General features: G+C 31.5%; 1 protein-coding gene across 1 annotated transcript in view; it reads right to left on the bottom strand.

Moving 5' to 3' along the window:
- LOC118188639 (nucleolar protein 16) overlaps positions 1–23,513 on the bottom strand; it is a 54,369-nt gene that overhangs the window by 25,245 nt on the left and 5,611 nt on the right. Inside the window, exon 2 of the mRNA XM_085817881.1 lies at positions 19,802–19,907. Coding sequence (XP_085674007.1) covers positions 19,802–19,907 — 106 coding nt within the window. The remainder of the gene's footprint in view (positions 1–19,801; positions 19,908–23,513) is intronic.

The following is a 23,513-nucleotide window of genomic DNA, read 5'->3' on the forward strand; positions in this document are numbered from 1 at the left end:
CAGATCACAGCATTATTGAAATCAGGAATCATTAGCATGAATCCTAACCAATGCAGGTTTATTCATTGAGCACTGGGATTGGTACCCAGGGGTCGGATAAGCTGGATATCTATCTGGACCCCTGGGTCCGAATTTGATAGTTAAAGGTATAAATTCTTTAGAAAAATAGTAAATGATTTTGTAAAAATAATCCATGCCTCTCATCAGCATGTCCATGTCCGTAGGTATCTTAATGCCGGCACGGCGCCAGATGATAAAAGTGGGATGAAAACTATAATGCACCTTACAATCAAGAAGCAAGCAGATGAATTAGACTACAGACAATACCTTACAAAATATGTAACATGACGCAAACGTTATAAATAAATAATGGAGTGTGGGCTGCCAGACAAATATAATGATAGCTTTATTGTACTGGTTGCAGGATAGCAGAGAATAAGGTATATTATTATCAGCAGTACTAGCAGAGCTACCCATTCTGAGAATGGAATTTTATAATATGAATTTTGTGTGAGAAATATAGGAAAGATGCTGATGAAACCAAAGAATATTTACAAAACGAAATACATTTTCAAGAATTATGCAAAACTTGAAACAAAAACACGATTTATGAAAAATCCGAGGTTGTCCAGATGGCAAAAGCAACTTTTCCGAATATTCTAACTCTATTGAAAATTTATTTCTTGTATTTCACCTTTGAAGTCAATTACCATTCCTCGTATTTATAACTACCTATAGATAAGGTGTATTATTTCACTGATTCTTCAACAGTGTTAGCATGGATACAAAACAAACTTTGCCATTTGTTGCTAATAGAGTATCTGTTGCTTGCAGTACAACAGCTGTTCATTAGTGGTATCATGTCAGCATTCATAACTCAGCTGATTTGCTATTACATGGAGCTGAACCTAAGAATCTTTTTCATAATGATTTATGGTTGTATGGACCTATGTTCTAAACTACAGAGGTTATCACACATGGCTACAGTCCTTGCTAGATGGGACTTTTCTGAGAAACGAGATTCTGGTAGCACTGATTTATATGGGAGAATTCCTAGAAAAAAGAGCTTCATCTGAAGCGAAGTTCCGTCTAGCTACGGAAACGATGTTGCGGCTACGCTAGATTTTTTCGAACCTCACCGAAAATGTCTTGGCTGCACCTCTGTCCCGGGTACAGACAACCAATCAGACGAAAGATATGCTTCTGAAGCATCATGAGATCCCAATCTGAGCGATAATTGATTAGTGTTTGGCATTCAAGTCTTTGTAGTAAGTGAAAATGGTAATCTAGCCACATACATGGGATGCCTGTAATTTTGCGGGTTCTGAGAATTGTCCCTTTCGTCGTCAAGCTCCGCGTAGCCAAAACATAATGTGATTGAGGTTTAAGGAAGGACTGAAACCTTGTGAAATAATCTCTTATGGTTGATGTGGAATATGCCAAGGAACTCAAATTTCAGGACAATGCCTCAGTTAATCTAAATGCAAACTCTAATTCACTTGTTTTAGATAATATTCTTTATCTTATTAATAACTATGTATTATACATGCATTAAGTTTTATCTGCGGATTTATAGGCAACTGAAAAGGAAAAAATTAATAGCCCCTCTCACCCTGAAAAGAATTGAATGAGGCTGAAAAAACCATCATACGTTATGTACAATCACAATATTTTTGCAAGGATATTCTCTCCTTAGAAAATAAGAGCCCACCAGCGGCCAAGCAGTAAAGTCGCTGAACATTGGTAATTCAGTCCCAGGTTTGAATCCTGGTGAACGGGGTTGGCTGCATGGGCGTTTTTGTGGTTTTCCGCATGAATATGAGCCAGTTTCCCTTAGAATGTCGTCCATGATGGCATATCTTCCTTTAGGCAAATAGCCCTCAAATGCTTTGCCATAATTAAATAAACAAACCTTAAAAAATAAAAATTATATTTTTTCCATAAGTAAATTTTTATGTCCATTTTTAGACAAGGATTCTCTTCTGGAAATAGGAAGCAGGTTTACGAATAAATATGTAATGCCAAAAAGACTGCATATTTACTAGATTAGTTTTTGAGTATTACCATATTAAATATTTGCATCTTGGTGTAAAAGCTTTGAGTCATCAGGTTTGCAGCAAATTTTGGTTATTAATTGTCAAGATATATAGCTCGAAAGGTTTTACATGAAAGTGTTACATGTTTTAAAGTTAAACCAATTGTATGTGAATAACTACATGAAATTTATCTGGTGAAAGAACTAACTCAGGGTTTGTATTTAATTTAGTACTTATGGACTTTACTTTTCTAGTCCATTCCTCAAAGCAATTATGTAAAGGTGTATGTTGCTGTATATAGATATATATATGTATGTGTGTGTGTGTGTGTTTAACTACTAAAGGAATACATTTAAAGGAGTAACTAATTTAACCACAGCTATCTTACCTGCCACTATTACAGATTTATTGGTAGACACGGAAAATGTAATACCATACAGTGAGATAATGGTACTAATATGATTGGTGTAAAACCAGAAATGGAAAAAAAAAAAAAAAATAGTAGCTTAGTCCTTATATATAATTTCGATATTACAAATTTGTGAAAGTACAAATTCCATTACGACACCAAGTTTTGGTTGTTTATGGGAAGCAGGCATTAAGTCACTTAAATACCATCTTCAGTGTATAATTGGCAATTATAAATCGACTTTCAAAGCATTTTGGATTGTTATCACACCGACTGAAGGAATTCTCAATTCTAAACCAATTTTACCTTTATCAATAGATGGAAATGATCTTAAGGCTTTAACATCTTGTCATTTTTTTAATCGGACATTCCATTACTTCTTATACTAAACCTAATTTGTTCATATTTCTGACAACAGACTTTCTAAATGTCAAATTATTACCAAGTCCATTGGAGACATGGGAAAACTGATTACTTAAATCATCTTCAACACAGCATTAAATGGTTTATTAATACAGAGGAAGGTATTAATCCAAGGTAAAGGAAAGTGATGAAGAGAAATGTATGTTAGTTCTGTTAAAGGAAGATAACCTTTCCCCATTTAAATGCCTTTAGTGTATGATGTACATAATGGATGTATTGGCAAAATTTTTTTCTGGCTATGAAAGGTGACAATACTTAATTCTGTTCATTGTATTGTGAATAGATTATTGTGTGAAAATGGAACTGTTTTAAAAAATAAAGTAAGACTGTGGCATGGAAAATATGTTCGTGTTCTTTATAATGTTTAATCATCTTCTTACATTATTTTATACTGTATTTCATGATGGAAAATTACCTACTGGCTTTCATATTACTTTGGAGAATTAGTTATTCTTAAAATTATTAAATTGTATGTTAATAAATTATATACTGACATTTGGAATTTCGTTGGGTGACAGCATGCCAAGTTAGAATACAAGCGCCACTTACAGCAGAGAAAGAAAACACTGACTTAGCCACTAGATTCAGTTAAAGCAGCATGCCAGAGCATATCAGTATTATATTATTAGTAATTAGCATTAAAAAGATGTTTTAATTTTCTCAGTATAATTGGCTAATTTAGTTTAGCATAGCACAGCAAAAACATTCAAACCATTTTGAAGAGATTTTAAAGCAAATAGCTGAACAGTAGCCAGTGGCTGTAAAAATATAAAGGTTGTTCGGATTAGTTATTATTGTTAAAGTAACAAAATGTATATAAAATGATGCATTTGGCTAACTTTTATTTATCACCAATGCTGTATTATTATACAAATCTTGCAGCTCAAAAATATTTATGAACTGTCGTTAGGTTACTGTATAATAATGGAATTCTCTAATTATTTTTTATGTTGAAACAGGTTGATGCATATGTGAAAAGTAGTGGCAGTTTGCTTCACAATGCTGAGAATTCTTCAATTCTCTGATTTTTTTTTATTTTTTTTTTTAGTTAAAACAGATTGCTGTGCATGTGAACAGAAGACTGGGAAAATAGAAAGCTTTTTAATTATTAATAAGCTGTTTAACTTAATTTAAATAGAAAGTTGTTTAATTTATTAGTTGCATTTTTAGTTTAGTTAACTTGTTACTGTTTTACTATGAATGCTGTGTTTATAATTTTATTAATTCGTTGCTGTTTGATGTAATTTTCAGCATATTGCTATTTTTTTAAACAGTTACTGTTTTTCATATGTTAGGTTGGCAAAAATTAGCAGGACAGTTAGGCAGACAATGCGATAGTACCCAGGCTTTAAATCCAGAAAATATTGCCACCAATTGTGAAGAAGAGAGTAATAAAGAGATCAATGAGACTTCAAGAAATTATGTCTCACTGTAAAATTATAGAGAAGGTATTAACATGTGAAAGAAATTACTTAAACACAACTTATACGAGGGGAAAATTTTTAATCAAGCAAAACAAATGTTAAGACAGAGTTTTTATTTGGTAAATTGTGTTGCCTTGAGATCATACATGCTTCATTGTTTCACACATACACTCTCATGTTTTTAATTTCATAATTTACACATATAAGCTCACAAGATTCACATTGATAATCTAAAATCGAGAAATTTCAAAAATAGAGTATTGCCAAGATCCTCACAATTCTGGATCTCATACTGTTTACTATATACATAAAGCATTTTCTTTATATACAACAGACTAACAATTAACTGAAGGTGAATCAACCAGGTTATATCTAAGAAAATTTAAGTTTGTTTATTGTGAAACAATGAAAAAATTACTGTTGCAAATCATCACTGCAAAACAAAATTGATAAAATTCTTCATAACCCAAAATATATAATGATTTTTAAATAATTCATTAAATGCAAACAGCTAAATAGCATAACTGAGTAAACTGTGTAGCCATTAATCTAGTATTTCAAAATAATGGCTTTGATATCTTATAAATCCTTCTAGATTAATTTACAATAAGGCAAAGAGAAACAAACTTAGTTTAATGCAGATTTTGAATAAAACTCTATTTAGACTCTATGGCAAATAGACACTCTTCTTCAAGAGCAAAAACAGAAGCAGTGAATACCAGTTTACACTGAAAGCAGCAGACAGAGCAATGCAAAAAAAGAATGTAGTGCCATGAAAGTGTAAGACCACAGTCATTTGAAAGGTAAGATAAAAGTTTCACAAAATAAGATCACTGATCTTAAAAAATAATTATTATTATTATTATTATTATTATTATATGAGTTTCACCTTAATGCTATTCTTCAAGTTCTCTTGTAAATACTGTTCTTTAATGTATTTAGTTTCTTCATTTCCAATGATATTATATTTGCTTTCAACATATTTACATATCTAAATGAATTTATCCTCTCTAGTACACTGGTTTAAAATATATTTAATTCTTAATTGTACTTTTATGTATATAATAATATTACTTATTCTTTCTTACAATTTTTAACCCTCTTTGGATCAACAATTTTAAATCAACACACAGTCATTGGATTCTCAACACTCTTCAATAGATAATCAATGATTTTTTTCTCTAAATATTAAAATTTGGTAATGCTTGGTTCCCCACTTTTTGTGGATGTACGCATTTACTAAAGTGGTCCAGCATATTAGCTCCACGACAACTTTTCGATACCACTTTACCGTTTTCCATAAACATTTATAATAGGAACACATTTGGTCAGATATATCAATTCCCTTTTTCATACTATTGTAAGAAAAAACGGTATCTGGTTTTAATCGATCATCTTTTCCATGAATAATGGCGCAATTGTGAGATCTCAAAGTGGTTAACATGCACAGGTGTCTTTTGTCGGTCCACTTTAAAAATTTCACGCCGCTCCAATTTTCAAGAGATATAATGTCGCCCCGTTTCTGTTTTTGCTTTGCCTGCGGCGGTAGAAATTTTCTATTCATTTTGACTGCACCACAAATATGTGCTCTTTTAATGAGAAGATCTTCGGCTAAAGGAATACTTGTATAAAAACTGTCGGTAAATAAAATCCGACCCTTGAATAATAGATCTAATAGCAATTTCATGACTACATCATGAGAATGTGTTTTTACAATTCTCATTTCATTTTTTCCAGAATAAATATGGATATTGTATGTATATCCGCCCGGAAGGCAGAGTTTGTACAGTTTTACTCCGTACTTGTGTTGCCTGGTGTTGGCGCCTGAATGTCTGCTATACAAAAACTTTCTCTTCTACCGTCGTTGCCTAGCAACTAATCTTGTAACATGTGTGCGTTAAAACTGTCTGTTTTTGTAATTCTTTTTTTATTAGCTTGTTCGATGAAAATTTTTTGCTTGCATTTTTGAATGGCTGCTAATTGAGCGGTTAATTTTCAAACAGAATAAAAGATGAATTTAAAAGAAAATTAGTTTCATTACTTCGTAGCTACAGTCCAAAACAGTGATCTGTCAAGCCAGAGTGGAAATGGCTAAATAAATTGTTGTTTTGAATGTTAAAAACAATAAAAACTTTAGTTTGATAGTGTATTAAAAACGAAAATGGCTAAAGCAGATGATGAACTGAACAATAGAGATAATTCTACAGTGTTGTTATTAGATGAAAAACTAAAAGTGCTGAATCGACGTCGTGGAAACCTTAAAACTAGGATTATGAAATTGGAAACTTTTTTGAAAGATTCAAATTTGAATGCTGACAAGATACGCCTTCAAATTAAATTGGATATGGACATCATCTCAGATCGAATCGTTGAAACTGGAATATTATGATGTCATTGATGATGAAAATTTATGGAGTGGATTTAGAATTTGAAGAAATGGAAGACCGTTAAGAAGAAATAAAGGTAAGTTACAAACATTATTATTAAATCCAGATTTAGTTGATAAATCTTTAATGAACAATATTAAGGATCCTAATTCTATCTCAATTAAGTTACCTGATTTAAGCTTACCAGAATTTGACGGCTGTATTGAGAACTGGAGTAATTTAAAAAAACAATTTGATAGTTTGATTACATATAACTCTTCTTTAAATGATATTAAAAAATTGTTCTATTTACATTCTGCATTAAAAGGAGACGCGAAAGCTGTAGAAACTCCAGAAGACAGTTTTCAATCTTTATTTGAGGTTTTAATTGATAGATATGAAAATAAACGGTTGATTGTTAATTCTCATATTACGAATATTTTACATTTTGAGAAAATATATGTTGATTCTTATAAGAGTCTTAGAAATCTAGTTGACGTTTTCAACAAAAACCTAAGAGGTTTAAACTTAATGAAATTAGAAGCTAATGAACTAACACATCAATTCCTTATAAATATTGTTATTCAAAAGTTAGATAAAGAAACAAGAAAACGATATGAAATGAGTTTAACATCGACTGAATTACCCAAATTTGCAAAGTTCATGGAATATTTAGAAAAATGATCCTAAATGTTAGAAAATTTACATGGAGTTCAATTACCGTCATTAAGAACTAAAACTTCTTATACGAATAAAACCAGAAATTTCCTGTTAAAGTTGAACATGCACATTGTGTAAAATGTCACATTTGGTATATAGTTGTTCTTTATTTTTAAAAATGACTCCACTGCAAAGATTTAATATTGTTAAAAAAATATGCACTTTGTATAAACTGTTTAAGTGACAAACATAAGCTTGCATCATGCAAATCCAAATATTCTTGTCGTTTATGCCAAGGAGAGCACAATTATCTATTATGTAGGTCTGCAACTCAAAATTCCTTGTGTGAAAAAACTTCACCAGATCAAGATATTTTGCCAAGTTTGCAGTCAGAAAATCTTCCCATTTCAGAGACTGAAGATGCTCGTAATACACAAAGCAAAAAGAACCCTAGTTCGTCCGATGCAATAAAAAATCCAAACTTAACTGAAGTGGTAAAGACTTTTAAATAAAATGTCAAACAAAATAGTTTTGCTTTCTACAGCCATGGTTAAGATTTGGTCACCGATTGGGAGTGATTATATTAGCGGCAGAGCGATACCGGACAGTGCATCTCAATCGCATTTTATGACCTCGCAGTTCACTTCTTCGCTTGTCTTAACAAACATAGGCAAATATTCCTGTTAATGGTTTAAGTGAAAATACCATGAATATAAAATGGAAATTAAATGACATTCTTATTAGTAATAAACTCTTCTTTCAACTCAGTAATAGACTTTTTCATTGTACCTAAAATAACAGACTTTGTACCTGCTACCAGAATAAATGTAGAATATCTGAAAATACCTGAGCATATATACTTAGCAGATAGAGATTTTGACAAGCCAGGAAGAATCGACCCCATATTGGGTGCCGAACATTTTTTCGAATTAGTGAAGGAGCGAAAGATTCGATTATCTAATAATTTACTTTTCTCAGATTCAATCTTTGGATTTATTGCTAGTGGATTTATTGAAACTGAAAATTCACATCAATATTGTGGGCTAATCTTCCAGTCGGAAAGTCTAGAAGAATGTGTACATAAATTTTGGCAAATTGAAGAAATAGCCAACGAACCCCTTAGAGGAGGAGTTTTGCAAATTGCATTATCAGAAGACACATAGGAGAAATGAGAGTGGGCGTTTCATAGTACAGATGCCTATTTGAAAAGAAGCACTTCATCAATTAGGTGATTCAAGAAATATTGCTAATAAACGTCTTAATCAGAAGATTAAAAGGTTAAATAAAAACCCAGACCTAAAAAGGCTTTATACCAATTTTATCTATGATTACAAAAGCTTAAATTACGTGGAAAGGGTTGAAGAAGAAAATCCTCCACGCATTACTTTCTACCTTCCTCACCATGAAATTTACAAACCTGAAAAATCACGTACAAAATTGCACATTGTGTTTAATGCTTCAGCTCCTACTACTACAGGATTGACATTTTCTACAGGAACAACATTTTACTCTCAGGAGAGGTTAAAGAAGATATTTTTGATTTAATTGTTCGATTTTGTAAACATAAAATAGCACTGGTTGCAGACATTAAACAAATGTTTAGACAGATTTTAATCGATTCCTCGCAATGGAATCTTCTACGTATCTTATAGACAAGGTAGGAAGACGACTCGCCTATTATTTTTTGATTGAACACTGTAACATATGGGACTAAATGTGCTCCATTTCTAGCTACAAGAACTCTAAAACAGCTTTGGATGAACATCAGAAATACCCTTTAGCTTCTGAAGTGATTCTTTCTCACATCTATATGGACGACATAGTTACAGGAGCTTCTGATTTTGAGTCTACTACTGAATTAAAGAATCAACTAATAGCGATATTCGAAAGCTGTGGAATGTCTTTACACAAATGGCACTCTTGACATGAATGTTATAGAGTGTATCAGATATTTTAGTATCTAAGGAAGAGTTTCACTTTGATTCCACTGAATTTACAAAAACTCTTGGCATAATTTGGCAACCAGAATCTGACATCTTTACTTTTAAATTCGCTTTCCAAGGCAAGTCCTCTTTTACAAAAAGAGATGTCCTTTCAGTCATTGTTCAGTTGTCTGATCCTATTGGCTTTATCGGGCCAGTCATCCGTAAAGCAAAAATATTCCTTCAGAAACTATGGTCTCTAAAACTGAGCTGGGACAATGAATTACCTGAACCATTTCAGGTGAATGGAATTGTTTCATTTTAAATTTAAAGGAATTGGAAAATCTTAAGATGGGAAGATATGCTCTGCATTCTACAACCGATAAGAGGTCTATCTTAGGTTTCTCCGATGCTTCAACATCTGCGTATGGAGCAGTGGTCTACACTGTAAAAAAAAAAAAAAAATCTGTAAGGTTACTAAGAAAACTCATGGAAACTGGGATGCCATGAGTTATTTGAGTTACAGAAACAGGTGTTTTCTTTGTAACATTACAAAAGTTTTGCCTTTATGGTTACTGATCTTTTTCTTGTCATATCACAGCATATAGTTATGTAAGTAGAACACACTTTTCTCATGTAAATTCCCAAACGATATATCTGTAATGGTTACAGATTATTTATGAATTAAGTATAATTTATTACTTAATTCATAAACTTTACATAAAATCTGAAAAAAGAATTAATTAAAAATAACACAATATAACATTTCATAAAAATTCGTTTCGACTGCTTGGAAAAAATGAATGGTTTTTCCCTCTTTGTAAACCATGCCTCCTAAATAAAGAAAAAAAAAAACCATTTTTTTAACATCATAACCATGCTCTTAAAAGCTTATAAAAATTATTTTAATAGATTTTTTAAACGTGTGCTTATATAACACTTTTAATCATATTTCATTATAATATCTTAAGAAATTAACAACAGCTTAAATTCTTTAAAATATTGGATTACAGTGAACCGTCTCATTACGACAAACTACCCCTGTCAACCACTTTTTTAATTTACCCAGCATTCCTCATAAAATAGCTAATTAGTAAACATAACTTCTCTAGGATGCCCACTATCATTGAAGATCAAAATCTTCAGGAATCACGTATAGCTAGCTTAGAGAAGGTTCATTGTACAAAAACATCCAATATGCAAATCGTTTCATAAATGAAGCCACCATAGTTATTAAATATAATATACAGTATACTTATATTCAGAATTCATACCTTGAATAAATTTCTCGAACTATTCTAGCATTCAAAAAATATTGTATATATTACCTTAAATTTCTAAAACAATATTACATATTCGTTCAAATGAATCACTGGGACTCAGACAACATTTTCCTCCTAGCTTTCTTTTAGCACAGGATTCTGAATATGTTTTAATGATTTTGGTAATTTGGAATTCTGAATATGTTTTAATGTTTGTCTTCCTTAAGGCACTCACAAAACGAGTTACCCTAAATTTTTCGTCCGCACAGTGGTCGTTTTCATCTTACTAACTGATTTGCTAGGGGATTTTGGGTGCATGGCCTATCATTGATGAAACAATAATAGTGAACAGCTTCAAGAAAATGGGAATATCTAATGCTCTTGATGCCATATTCCCACTTATTTTTACTAATTTTATCTTCCGAAAATTGAGAGGGAAAAATTAGGCGAATAATTTAATTTCCAAAGGACACAGTCACAGTAATAAAATAACAAATGAAAAGTAATCATGGATAAACTACTACTATCACAATATTATTTCTTTAAAAGAAACCTATAGTTCAATAAGAATGCACACAATTGCAACATCTAATAAGTTATCTCATTTCTACTTCTTTATAATTTGAATTTCTTTCATCTCATTGTTGTTCTTGCAACTCCTTAGGCCTCAGATCATACATAAATAATTAGAGAAGATGAATATGCAGCTGATATGGCAAAATTGCATAGTGAATGGCAGTTGGTATTTGCTTTAATTATCATAGATAATTTTTTTTATTAGCCTGACATAATATTCAACAGTCAGAGGAGAAAGATTCAACGGGGCCTTTAGTGTGCAAAAGTTTGCCTTTGTTAGTATGACGAAAACAATCATTATGTTGATAAATCCATTTTAAAATCTTGAGATCTTCATTTTCTGAATGCATTAAAAAAGGGAAAATTCTGCAAATATTTTTTTAATTTTGAGAATCTGGTTCTAAAGCTGGGTGGGGTGGAAAATGCAACGCAATACGGTAATTCTGAAGGTCATTGCTCTTGGTAGCACAAACTGAATGGCGATAATTTGCATGCTGCAGAAGACGATGCAAATTGCAGTTCCAGATGCATTAAATGCTTCGAGGTCTAGGGAGTAGCAGTGGACAATAATAAGAGTGAAATTCAAAGTATAGGGAAGTAGGAATGAAAACTATTATTATCAGATACTGAAATGTTAATGTTACTAAGCATTCTTATCGGAATGTAGGTCTCTTTTAAATAATAATATGATAGTTACCAGTAGTTCATTCATAAATATTTTTTATTGGTTATGATCTTACTGTAATCACATCCTTCAAAATTAAATTGATTGCTTAATTTCCCCCTTGATTTGCATACTATAATATTAGTAAAAAGGAAGAAAAAAGTCTGCAAGTAAACATAACCCCTCTTTCTCTCTCTCTCTCTCTATATATATATACAGGCATGTATCTTCGTGTGCAACTAAGCAAAACAAATGTGACTTTTTCTTCTTTAAAAAAAATTGTGTTAATAATTATGATGAGAATTAAGTTCATTTTAAAGACTTACGACACAAGAAATATACATGATCAAAATAAATTAGAAAATTATAAATTACGTGTTTAAGTTGCAATAATTCAGTTGTAATAATTAATACTAACAAAACCAAACATCATATTCCCGTTCTGCAAAGTATAAAAATTCTTCTGCAAAACTGCAAAAATTACCAACACTTTGGTTTATTTGATAACTTTCAAATTCACTCCTTTGTTTGCATTTAGAATTTATAACTTTAATTTTCCACAGAAATTTGTTTTTGATTTAAAAAATTTTCACTGGCATAATTCTCTGCATATTCGCATCATTTTGATTGATAGAATATGGCAAAGCATGCAAAGGCTATCAGCCTAAAGGAAAGTATATATTCATGGACAGCTTTGTAAGGAAAAGTATCTTGCATTTCCATTTATTCATGTGTGTGTGTATATACGAGTATATATATTTACAATTCTTAATGCTAAAATCAATGCTTCATTAAAATTTTATTATTATTTTATTTTTAATACTAACATACAGATACAGAATTGTTTTAAATTCCAATAAACAATCATAATTTATTTTTAAGAAAACTTATTTTATGATTTATATATTATATTACATGAATAAGAGAAACATTTGTCAAGAAATTTATTACACTTGTATTAGCAGATTCATGCTATCCTAGTAACAAGACTATCATACTTCAACACTGTATTAAAACTGGGCAAAATAAAATCAACATAAATTCTACATTAAATGTTTAAAACTTATAAGTATGCAGTGGTAGATATTTATACAATATAATAAATTTTGTCATTTATAAAATAATAATGAAATTATATTTTTGGAAATAATGTACAAAATTTTAGTTTTCGTTTATAACTAGTTTAACGAATTTTTAGAAAAATATTTTAGGTCATTTCCATCTTTCCCCTGTTGATATTGGTATATTAAAATATACGGAATAATTAAGTTGCATCTAGTTAGTAAAACAGAACATTACGAAAAGTATTTGATGCGACATATTTTTAATCAATATAATTACTTCATTTTGGAATTATAACATTTTCGTAATAAATTAATACCAGTGAAAAAAATAATATTATTACGCTAAAGAATAAATGAGATTCTCGACTGCGTTGTTCAAGTTTTTGTAATTTTACTCCATAACACACTCGTACATAAACATATTATTAGACTGAATTATAAACCAAGTATAATTAATCAGGTAATCCTAAAGAAAGAATAAACTAAACCTAGTAAGCAAAAAATATATACATTACATTCAGAATTCTAAATGTTTACATAAACTTTTCTCGCAAGGCCTGCCGGGAAAAAGATGTCAAACGTTCTTTGGTCAGACGATTGCAAACGAACACTAACATATTTAATATTGTTTTCAACAACCACATTACGGGTTCAATTAAATACCACAACAGTGATTAAATTTTGGAATAATTAGTTATAAATAATAATACAGGCAATTTAAGGCGTAATTTATCGGATGCACAATGACAAAATACTACTATTAGATCTGCATTTGGAATAAATATTTTGCACTCTTTCAACTCATTAGACAATTCAAACATTGATATTAATTAATCGCTAAGCTTAAACGTTTAAATACTTACTCACTACATGTAACAGTGCAAAGTGCATGAGAATAATCTGCATAAAATGAACAAAAAAATATTTCAAACAGTAATTGTAAACATTTTCTTACTTACCTGCGCTATACAACCAACATTCATTCAGCCATGTTTTTTTCTGCAACTAGCTTTCAAACACCTTTCCCCTGATTGGCTAATTTTCAGTCAGTCACGTGATTCTTCCCTGCGGCTTCTGAAACATTATCTGTAATGCTACAGACAAATCTCCTGTACCCGCCACAGTTTGCTTTCGACCTGTTACCATTACAGGAAATTCTTGTGTAACTTTTTGATTTCTGTAACTTTACAAAACCTTTGCCTGTAAAGAGCGAACTTTTTTTTTACCGTGTAGTTAAATGCCACTCAAAAAGATAACACTTGTTTAAAATTACTGGCAAGCAGATATTGAGTAGCCCCTGTAAGGACTCTATCTTTACCACGCTTAAAACTCTCGGCGTTTGTCTTTTACTTGCTAAGCTTATTAAAAAAGTTCTGACTTTTTTAACAATCTGATCGGAGAAGCTAAATATAGACATTGAAAAGGTAACATTATACAGTCAAAAGTCGTTAATTCGGACACCCATAATCTAGAATGATCTATAATCCGGACCTCAAAGTTACAAACTTTCTGCGCATGCGCATAGGCGTTTACGTGTGCGCGTAAGACCTTTACGGCTGTGAATATGCGTGTGCGCATGCGCGTTTAATGTATAACGGATGGTATAAGCTAAGCTAAAATAATCTAATTCAGTTAATGTTGCAGATTGCGTTGTTCCTTAATCTTCATATTGGATCCGGCTTATTATTTTTTGCAGACTGTTAGAGCAATTTCATAAAAGTAAGCTTGAACTTTCGATTATGTCAAATAGAATTTCCGATATATATTTATTAATATGTAAAGGATCTACAAAGCGAAAGTATGTTTCGAAGTCCATTAAACAGAAATTGGAATTGCTGCAAAAAATTGATAAAGGCATATCCTTTGATTATCTAATCATTCCGAAATATGTTTATCAATTTCCCGCTGCTCTGCAGGGGGAGGGAAACGCAATGAATTGGAAGTTGATCTGTCAGTACTATCCTTAGCTTCAGGGCAGATGTTTTTATTTTATTTGGCTTATAATTCCTTACTAAATGTAGTATTTCATCTCGATGTACTCCGTCTTTGATATGATTTAAATTAAGTTCCTCGTCATCATAATTTGCTTCCGATAGTGAAGAAAGTGACACAGAGGTTATTGAAAACGAAAAAATTTTGATTGACAAATTAGCCGGTATTCTCTACACAGCAATTATAGGACTTGAATAGTGGAACTTTGTAACTAAACAAGAAATTATGTCTATTTAATAGAATTAAAGAGAAAGTATTATCACATGAAACGAAGCAACTTAAACAACTTACATTGAAAGAAATGTTTAATAGAGTAAACAAATAAATATTAAACTTTTTCTGTTTGTAAATTTTGGTACCCTTTAGATCATAATTGTTCTTTATTTCATAAATTACGGTTTCATATTTTTAATTTTATAATTTCTGCATGCCATCTTACCAGATTTAAACTGATGATCTATAATGCGGAAAAATCGATAATCCGGAATCGTCGAAGTCCCGACGAGTCCGGATTAACGACTTTTGACTGTATTCAGATTCGACAATAGCATTAAAGTAAATAAGCACATCTTCACATCAACTCAACACCTTTGTTGGTTATTATGCTGCGAAAATTCAGTCGTTAACAGAAAACTTTGAGTGTAAACATATCCATTCTAAGAAGAATCCTGCTGATTTGGTTTCTCGTGGAGTCGAACCTAGCGGACTTTTATCTTCAGAATTATGGTTCAGTGGACCTTCTAATCTTGACATGAATGTTATAGAAAAGGCTAGTTTGAATGTTAAGAACTATAATTATGAATTTATGAATGAGAATAGAAAAAATCTCCAAAAATTTCTCTTAGAATTACTTCTAGTGCTGATTTCATTAACTATTTTCTTTCTTTAAGTAAAAGTTTTGCTAAACTAATTCGTATTCTCAGTTTTATTTATACGATTATATTTATTTCCAACTGTTGACAAGGTAAGAGGTCATCAGGTGCTATTACTAAAAATGAATTTGCCAAGCTAGCAATGGTAACGCTAGTACAGCGAATAGTATTCAAGGAAGAAATTCAAGCCCTTAGATATGGTAAAATTATAAAGGATAGTCGCTTAAGTAATGTAAATCCTTTCGTCGATGAAAATGGAATACTTAGAGTAGGTGGCATATTAAATAAATCATCTTTATCCTGTGACCAAAAGCATCCTATTCTGCTGCCTAGGGATCATAAATACTATAATTATGCAACATTTCCATTTAAAAAATTTACATGTTGGTGCTCAGACTTTGCTGCATTGTGTTCGACAGGAATTTTGGCCACTAAATGACAGAAACACTGCTCGTAAAATAGTACATAACTGCATTATCTGTTTTAAAAATTAACCTAAAATAGCCCAACAAATTATGGCACCATTGCCCAAGGAAAGAGTTTCTGTGAGTCCCCCTTTTTCCGTAACTGGAATTGATTTATGCAGACCCTTTTACATAAAATATAAAAATACACAAAGAGGTACCTTAAATAAGATACATGTTGTTATTTTTGTATGTTTAGTTACTCGAGCGATACATCTCAATTTTGTTACAGATCTAACATCGCAGGTTGTAATTGCAATATTAAAAAGATTTTTCGTGCAACACAGCCTTAGCTCAACTATATATTCGAATAACAACAACACAGACTTTACCATCGCTTCCAGGAATGGTGTCATAGATATGGCCTATTATATGGCCGAATAACGCTAACAACAAAAAATTGTCGGAGCCAACGCCGATTTGAAAAAGCTGTGTTAAACCTCGTGAAAAGTTTCCCTAGTCTGTCGTCATATTTAGCTTCTGAATCAATCATTTGAAAATTCAATCCACCGCATTCTCCCAACTTCAGTGGTATATATGAGGCCGGGGTGAAATCTTTTAAATATAATTTAAAATGAACTAACGGAAATAGTAGACCTACTGGTACTTTTCCGTTTTGCCGGCGCAAGCGATAAAGTCGCCAATAATGGTACAACCGATGCCAAACGGAATATTCTCGCTGGTAACCTTTTATGCCACATTTTCAAAACAAGTCGCAGCTTTTTCTTATCAGATTGATTGTTTCTGTCAATACTGGCATACTATAATTACATAGAATTTTTATCAGATAGTTCAGTTTTATGTCTAAGGCCATTTTCAGTAATTGAGTCAATTAGGATGCAATCACAGCTCTTACCCGAAGCCGAAAATATAGAAAAGGTAAAGTCAAGGGTTAAATTCATCAATTCTAATAAGGATACATTAGCGAAGTAAAGCACTGCAGTTTTACATAATTTCTGAGTAAGCTATTCGTACGCATTGAAATATTTCTTGCATTTAAACTTGTGTTCCAAATTAAGATTTAACTTGAAATTAATGTAGATAATTACCGAGAACATTAGATTTTTGTAGAGTAGTTTACGTGAGATGAGACTGCTTGGGGTCACGTGATATAAACCGGCGAATTAGGATGTTGAACCTTGAAAGCATAGTAAATTCTTAAATTAATGTCTTTTCACAAATTTGTTGTCTTTATTTATTGGCTTTTTATAAAGATTTAAGCGATATTAAAATGTTTATGAAGAAATTAAAAGAATTCTTAGAACTAAATTTTTTAAAATATTTTTTATGTGTATACGGTATGTTGTCGCCAATAAAGTCTGCTTGGCGAGATTTGCGCCGGCGAAACGGAAAAGTACCCCTTTATTACCTTTATCTTCAGGTCCAAATAATTTCGAAACTTTGACCACCTGGTCATTTTTTAATCGGAAGACCTGTTAATGCTCTACCTGAACCTTGTATAACAGAAATTCCCAACAAGAGACTTTCCCGCTGGTAGAAAATTGTTAAAATTAACCAAATAATATAGAAGAAATGGTCCAGAGATTTTCTAAACAATCTTCAACAGAGAAGTAAATGGTTCTTTCAAAAGGACACTATGAAAATAGGTACTCTTGTATTAGTTGAAGAGGATAAACTACCTCTGTGTACATGGATAATAGGCCATATCTATGACACCATTCCTGGAAGCGATGGTAAAGTCTGTGTTGTTGTTATCAAAACGTCTCAAGGACTGATAAAACGTGGAATATCAAACTTATGTATTCTACCTATGAAAGATTGATGTAGTGAATTTATATTATAATTACTTGTATTAATATTGCATATCTATTTTATTGTAAAATGTAGTAATTTCACTAGATATATTATTGCATTTAATTGTTTCTAATTGATATATGTATCAAACTTTGAATTTCTTAAATAATTTATATTAGTTTTGAAATCAGTATTCAACGTCGTGAAGGATGTTGGAGCCTGAATGTCTGCTATATGAAAACTTTCTCCTGTATCGTCATTGCCTAGCAACGAATCTTGAAATGCGCACGCGTCAATATCATTTGTTTTTGTAATTCTTTTTTTTTTATTAGCTTCTTTGATAAAAATCTTGTTAACTGGATTTTTGAATGGCTGCTAATTGAGCACTTAATTTTCGAATAGAATAAAAGATGGATTTAAAAGAAAATTAGTTTCGTTACTTCGTAGCTACAGTCCAAAACACCTGGTATATATTGACGAAAACTAAGGCATCCTTTCCACGGAACCATGCTTTCGTCAATTACTATAGTTTTACTGCATCTTTGAATGTACAAAGAATTTCACTAACTACATTTCGGAGTTTATGTAATCGATCCTCGGTTCTAGCCATTTCATTATCGGAAAAGTGTAAGTATTTCAATATTGCTAAGAATCGATCTCGTTTCATTGCTTTCTGTATACACGCATTCGCATACATCCCCTTTTTGGACCAATATAGTTGAATTTTGGGTACCTGCACCTCACCCATAATAAGCAAGATACCAATAAAGGTATTCAATTCACTTTTTGTAACGGAGTTCCATGCTTGTTGATGTTGTCTCCTGCCATATGCCGCATTCACTATGCACTGTTCAGCGTACCTATTCGTCTCTTCAACGATGATCTCCAATTTCTCGCCCATGAAGAATACTTTATATAATGCAACAGGATTGTCATAGTCCGTCTCTTCGATCAGTAGCTCTTCTTCTGAATACTCTTTCTCCTGATGCAGATTTTTCTGCTATTTTCCGCCATTTAACGCTTGCCCAACTAAAGCCCACTCCGAGGTCTGTGATTTTCCAAAGGAAAAACAAACCGATCTCTGGAAAAATACGAGACAATCCTCGGCTACTTAGCCCAGCAATATATATCTTTTGTCAGCAACCCAGGAAACCAAATAATATTGGGGCCTTGAGTGCCTGGCCGCCTGGAAATCGTCAGTCGTAGGTTCGATGAAATCGCCGCTCACACTCAACATAATTTATGACACACGAACGACTATTTCTTTTTCGTAGTATGATATTGACCATATGCATCATTTGCCCGTCGATTGGGCTTATGGCCATAAAAAACGAATTATGGTTTTTCTTAATTCATGAGACTGGCCACCGTAGGTCCTACCGGCAGGCCAGACCACGCGCGAACCACATGAGAAATTTGGAAATTCGGTCTATTTGAATCAGTTAGTGGGTATTAGAGTACAAGCATTAAACAGTATAATTTGCTAATTGAAGCGCCGCCGCACGGAACAGACCGCGAATATCCGAGCCAGCGTCAAAAAATGCACTACCAAGACTTATTTTTTAATAAATATTAAAAGCTCCAATGTTTTCATTTTAAAAGATTATTAACTTCTGAAAAAATTACATAGTGCGTATTTTGACTGATAATAATCTATCAATGAATATAGGTAGCTATCTAAAGGTCATTTCTAGGATAGATTTCATAGCCATTATTATTTGCATACAAATACGCCACAGTCACTTATTCTCATTATAAATATATATTTTCTGACTAGATTAGGTTTTGCTAGTTCAGTCTTAATTTACTTTACCATTTCAGTCATGACAATTTTAATGTACTTTCAAATTTTTTAATTCGAGAGCAAGCACAATTTTTCTAATGGAAGACTTTGTAAATTTCAAATACTTACTTTTTTAATAGAATTAATTGTTTTATTTGGATCATCTGAAAGTCCCATATCTTTCATATTTCTCAAATAGCTTTTAGTAGGATCCCAAGCATTTTGCAACTGCTTACTGAAAAAGGTAAATTAATATTACAAAACAATAAATAACACTTCTTACAATACAAATGGCATTTCAATTAGTATTATGGCATGCGTACAGGTTCGTTATGAATTGACTGCACAAGTCCGATGAAAAATGAATAAAATTTCTTATTATAACAAATAAAACAAAATGCTTAAATTTCCTCGGATATTTGTAAAATATCCCAATATCTCACAGTAGTTATCTTTTAGACTACTAAAAACCTTCAACAGAACTAATTCAAAAGAGAGAAAGCTAATCCATGAATTCGCTACAGTAAACAACAGCAGTTTTCTAAACGAAACTCTGAATTGAGAGCTTTTGATCACTCTTTTATAAGATTTTTAATCAGCACGAGCACAGTCTGGTATTTTCTCGATTTTCCCACAAAAGCAAAAGCGTATAATTACGAGATATCTATTTATTAAACGCGCGTGCTCCTATATGTTTCATTTTTCCGCCGTACCTTTCCCTTGGAATAAGTCGCATGCAGCATTGCACGGGGAAATGAAACAATTTAATTCTATTTGCAAATAACAAAAACCTTAACAGTATATATGAAATTAAAATATCTTTAGAGTTACCAACTAATGTACAGAAAAATGATTAAAAAAAACCCACAAAAACAATTTTGTATTTCTGTTAAACAACTAGTGAAATATACTTTTACTGAATTTTTTACAGTTAATATACATTATATTTAAATTTTCAGTTTTTAATTAAAAATTTAAAAACATTTTTACTTAGATTAGTCATTCCCTATCTCTTACTATAACAAGTTTCAAAAAAATAAATATGTTTCTTAAAACTAAGCACTTGAAAAAATTGCATGTTAAAAAAAAGTATACAATATAAAAGGCATACAATTATGCTAAAAAATGTTTGCACCTGAATATAGAGAATACAAACAACAAAAATTATTTTAGGAAATTTTTCCAATAAAGGCAGTGATTAATTGTATAATTTCTGCATGCCATCTTACAAGATTTAAATTGATAATCTATAATCTGAAAAAACCCCTAATCCGGAATCGAAGTCCCGACAAGTCCGATTACGGACTTTGTACTGTAGTTTAATTTTATGCCCTAAGGCCATTCACGGTAATTAAGTCAATTAGGATGCAATCACACCGCTCACCCGAAGGCAAAAATATACAAAAGGCAAAGTCAAGGATTAAACTCAGCAATTCTATTGAGAATGCACTAGCAAAGTAAAGCACTGCGGTTTTACATAATTTCTGAGTAAGGTATTCGTACGAATTGAAATAATTCTTGCATTTAAACTTGTATTCCAAATTAAGATTTAACTTGAAATTAATGTAGATAATTACTGAGAGAATTAGATTTTTGTAGCGTAGTTTACGTGAGATGAGATCACTTTGAATCACGTGATATGAACCGGCGAATCAGAATGTTGAACCACGAAAGCATAGTAAATTTTTAAATTAATGTCTTTTTTACAAATTTATTGTCTTCATTTTTTAGCTTTTTACAAAATTTTAAACGATATTAAAATGTTTATGCCTTCAAAATAAAAAATTCTTAGAACTAACATTTTTTATGTGTATACTGTATGTTGTCGCCAATAAAGTCTGCTTAGCAAGATTTGCGCCGGCGAAATGGAAAAGTACCATAATTTTAAATTCACACAAGGAAGTCATGGTGTCCATGGGCTACATCATTCTTTTATAAAAGTGGCATTTTACAGAACATGCAATAACGGCAACAAAATGCAACTGTATATAAATAAAAGAAATTGGAAGTGCTACATAAAAAGTTGGAAGCAACAAAAAATACATTCGAACACTTGACTCGCTTGTAATAGCACTACAATTTATTTACTGTTGCTCGGAGAAACTGACATTGATTACAAGAAACAAATTTCAAACTTTCGAAAAATACAACTTAGGAAGATAAGAGCTGTGAACAGCATTTTAATGTATTTTCTTTTATGGGAGGGAAAAAAAAAAAAAAAAAAAAAAATGTTTACAATTTCTGTTTACCGACGACTGAGGAAGATACTACATGAATCTGGAGATCACATAAGTGCAATTAAGACTGCGGGCGTCAAAATGGGAAAGTAACTAAAATTAAGTAATTTAGCTTTGCTTACAGCCCAGAATCAACAATTATCGTTACATATTATATTTCAATTCGTACTTCTCATAGCATTCTCTTACTCATGATATTTACACTGCGACAATGACAGATTTCATTTTTTTAATATCAGTAATTTCAAAACTATCCATCTACTATTATGTAACCACACGTCCCCCCCCCCCGATTTTTAAAAATGTCCCACTTTTTAGAAAACATCTGTATTTCTTATTTTAAATGTACTGTAAAAATGTATTACCTATTATTTTTTTATTATTATAGTGAATATAAACAGGCATGAAAGTGCAAGTTGGCAAAAAAAGCTGAACAACGCCCGGACACAAAATTACACAAAAACTAAATGCGCACGCGCGACCTAAAAAAATAAATTTCAATAAAATATCAACTTTTTTAATATAAAAGTATTAAACATATAATTAAACTAAAATAATACTTGTACTTACTATTTTGCTATTTTTATCTTCCACTTGTAAAAAAAAAAAAAAAAATAAAAAATAAAAATAAAAATAAAAATAAAAATCAGTAAATCACCAAGAGATTGTAATGAATTAACCTTCTTTAAGATGCTCTTTATCTAACTTAATTTAACAGTTGATACATGAATACTGTACACAACATTACAACACACTAATATTTATGTTATATATTACTGCACATTTTCAGGCAATGACAAGTTTTGGAGAAACTGTTACTATAGCTTTCAATTATCTTCACTTTTAGTTCAATAAACAATACTTTATATAACACCAGAAAAAGTAGTCATGTGAGATAATATAGTTACAAATAACATATAGTTAAAGGAGGAATATAAAAAGTAACTATTTTGTCTCAGTCTCACTCGATCCTGATTAAAAATTTTGGTACTTTTCCGTTTTGCCGGCGCAAGCGATAAAGTCGCCAATAATGGTACAACCGATGCCAAACGGAATATTCTCGCTGGTAACCTTTTACGGCTCATTTTCAAAACAAGTCGCAGCTTTTTCTTATCAGATTGATTGTTTCTTTCATTACTGGCATATAATTACATAGAATTTTTATCAGATAGTTCAGTTTTATGTCTAAGGCCATTTTCGGTAATTAAGTCAGTTAGGATGCAATCACAGCGCTTGCCCGAAGCAGAAAATATAGAAAAGGTAAAGTCAAAGGTTAAATTCCTCGACTCTAATGAGAATGCATTAGCGAAGTAAAGTACTGCATTTTTACATAATTTCTGAGTAAGTTATTCGTACGAACTGAATTATTTCTTGCATTTAAACTTGTGTTCCAAATTAAGATTTAACTTCAAATTAATGTAGATAATTACTGAGAGCATTAGATTTTTGTAGAGTAGTTTACGTGAGATGAGATCGCTTGGGGTCACGTGATATGAACTGGCGAATCAGGATGTTGAACCATAGTAAATTCTTAATTTAATGTCTTTTTGCAAATTTATTGCCTTCATTTATTGGCTTTTTATAAAATTGTAAGCGATATTAAA

The sequence above is a fragment of the Stegodyphus dumicola genome, chromosome 1 (assembly GCF_044657685.1).
Source record: "Stegodyphus dumicola isolate Sdum_Otavi_A_Nest chromosome 1, ASM4465768v1".
Lineage (NCBI taxonomy): Eukaryota > Metazoa > Arthropoda > Arachnida > Araneae > Eresidae > Stegodyphus > Stegodyphus dumicola.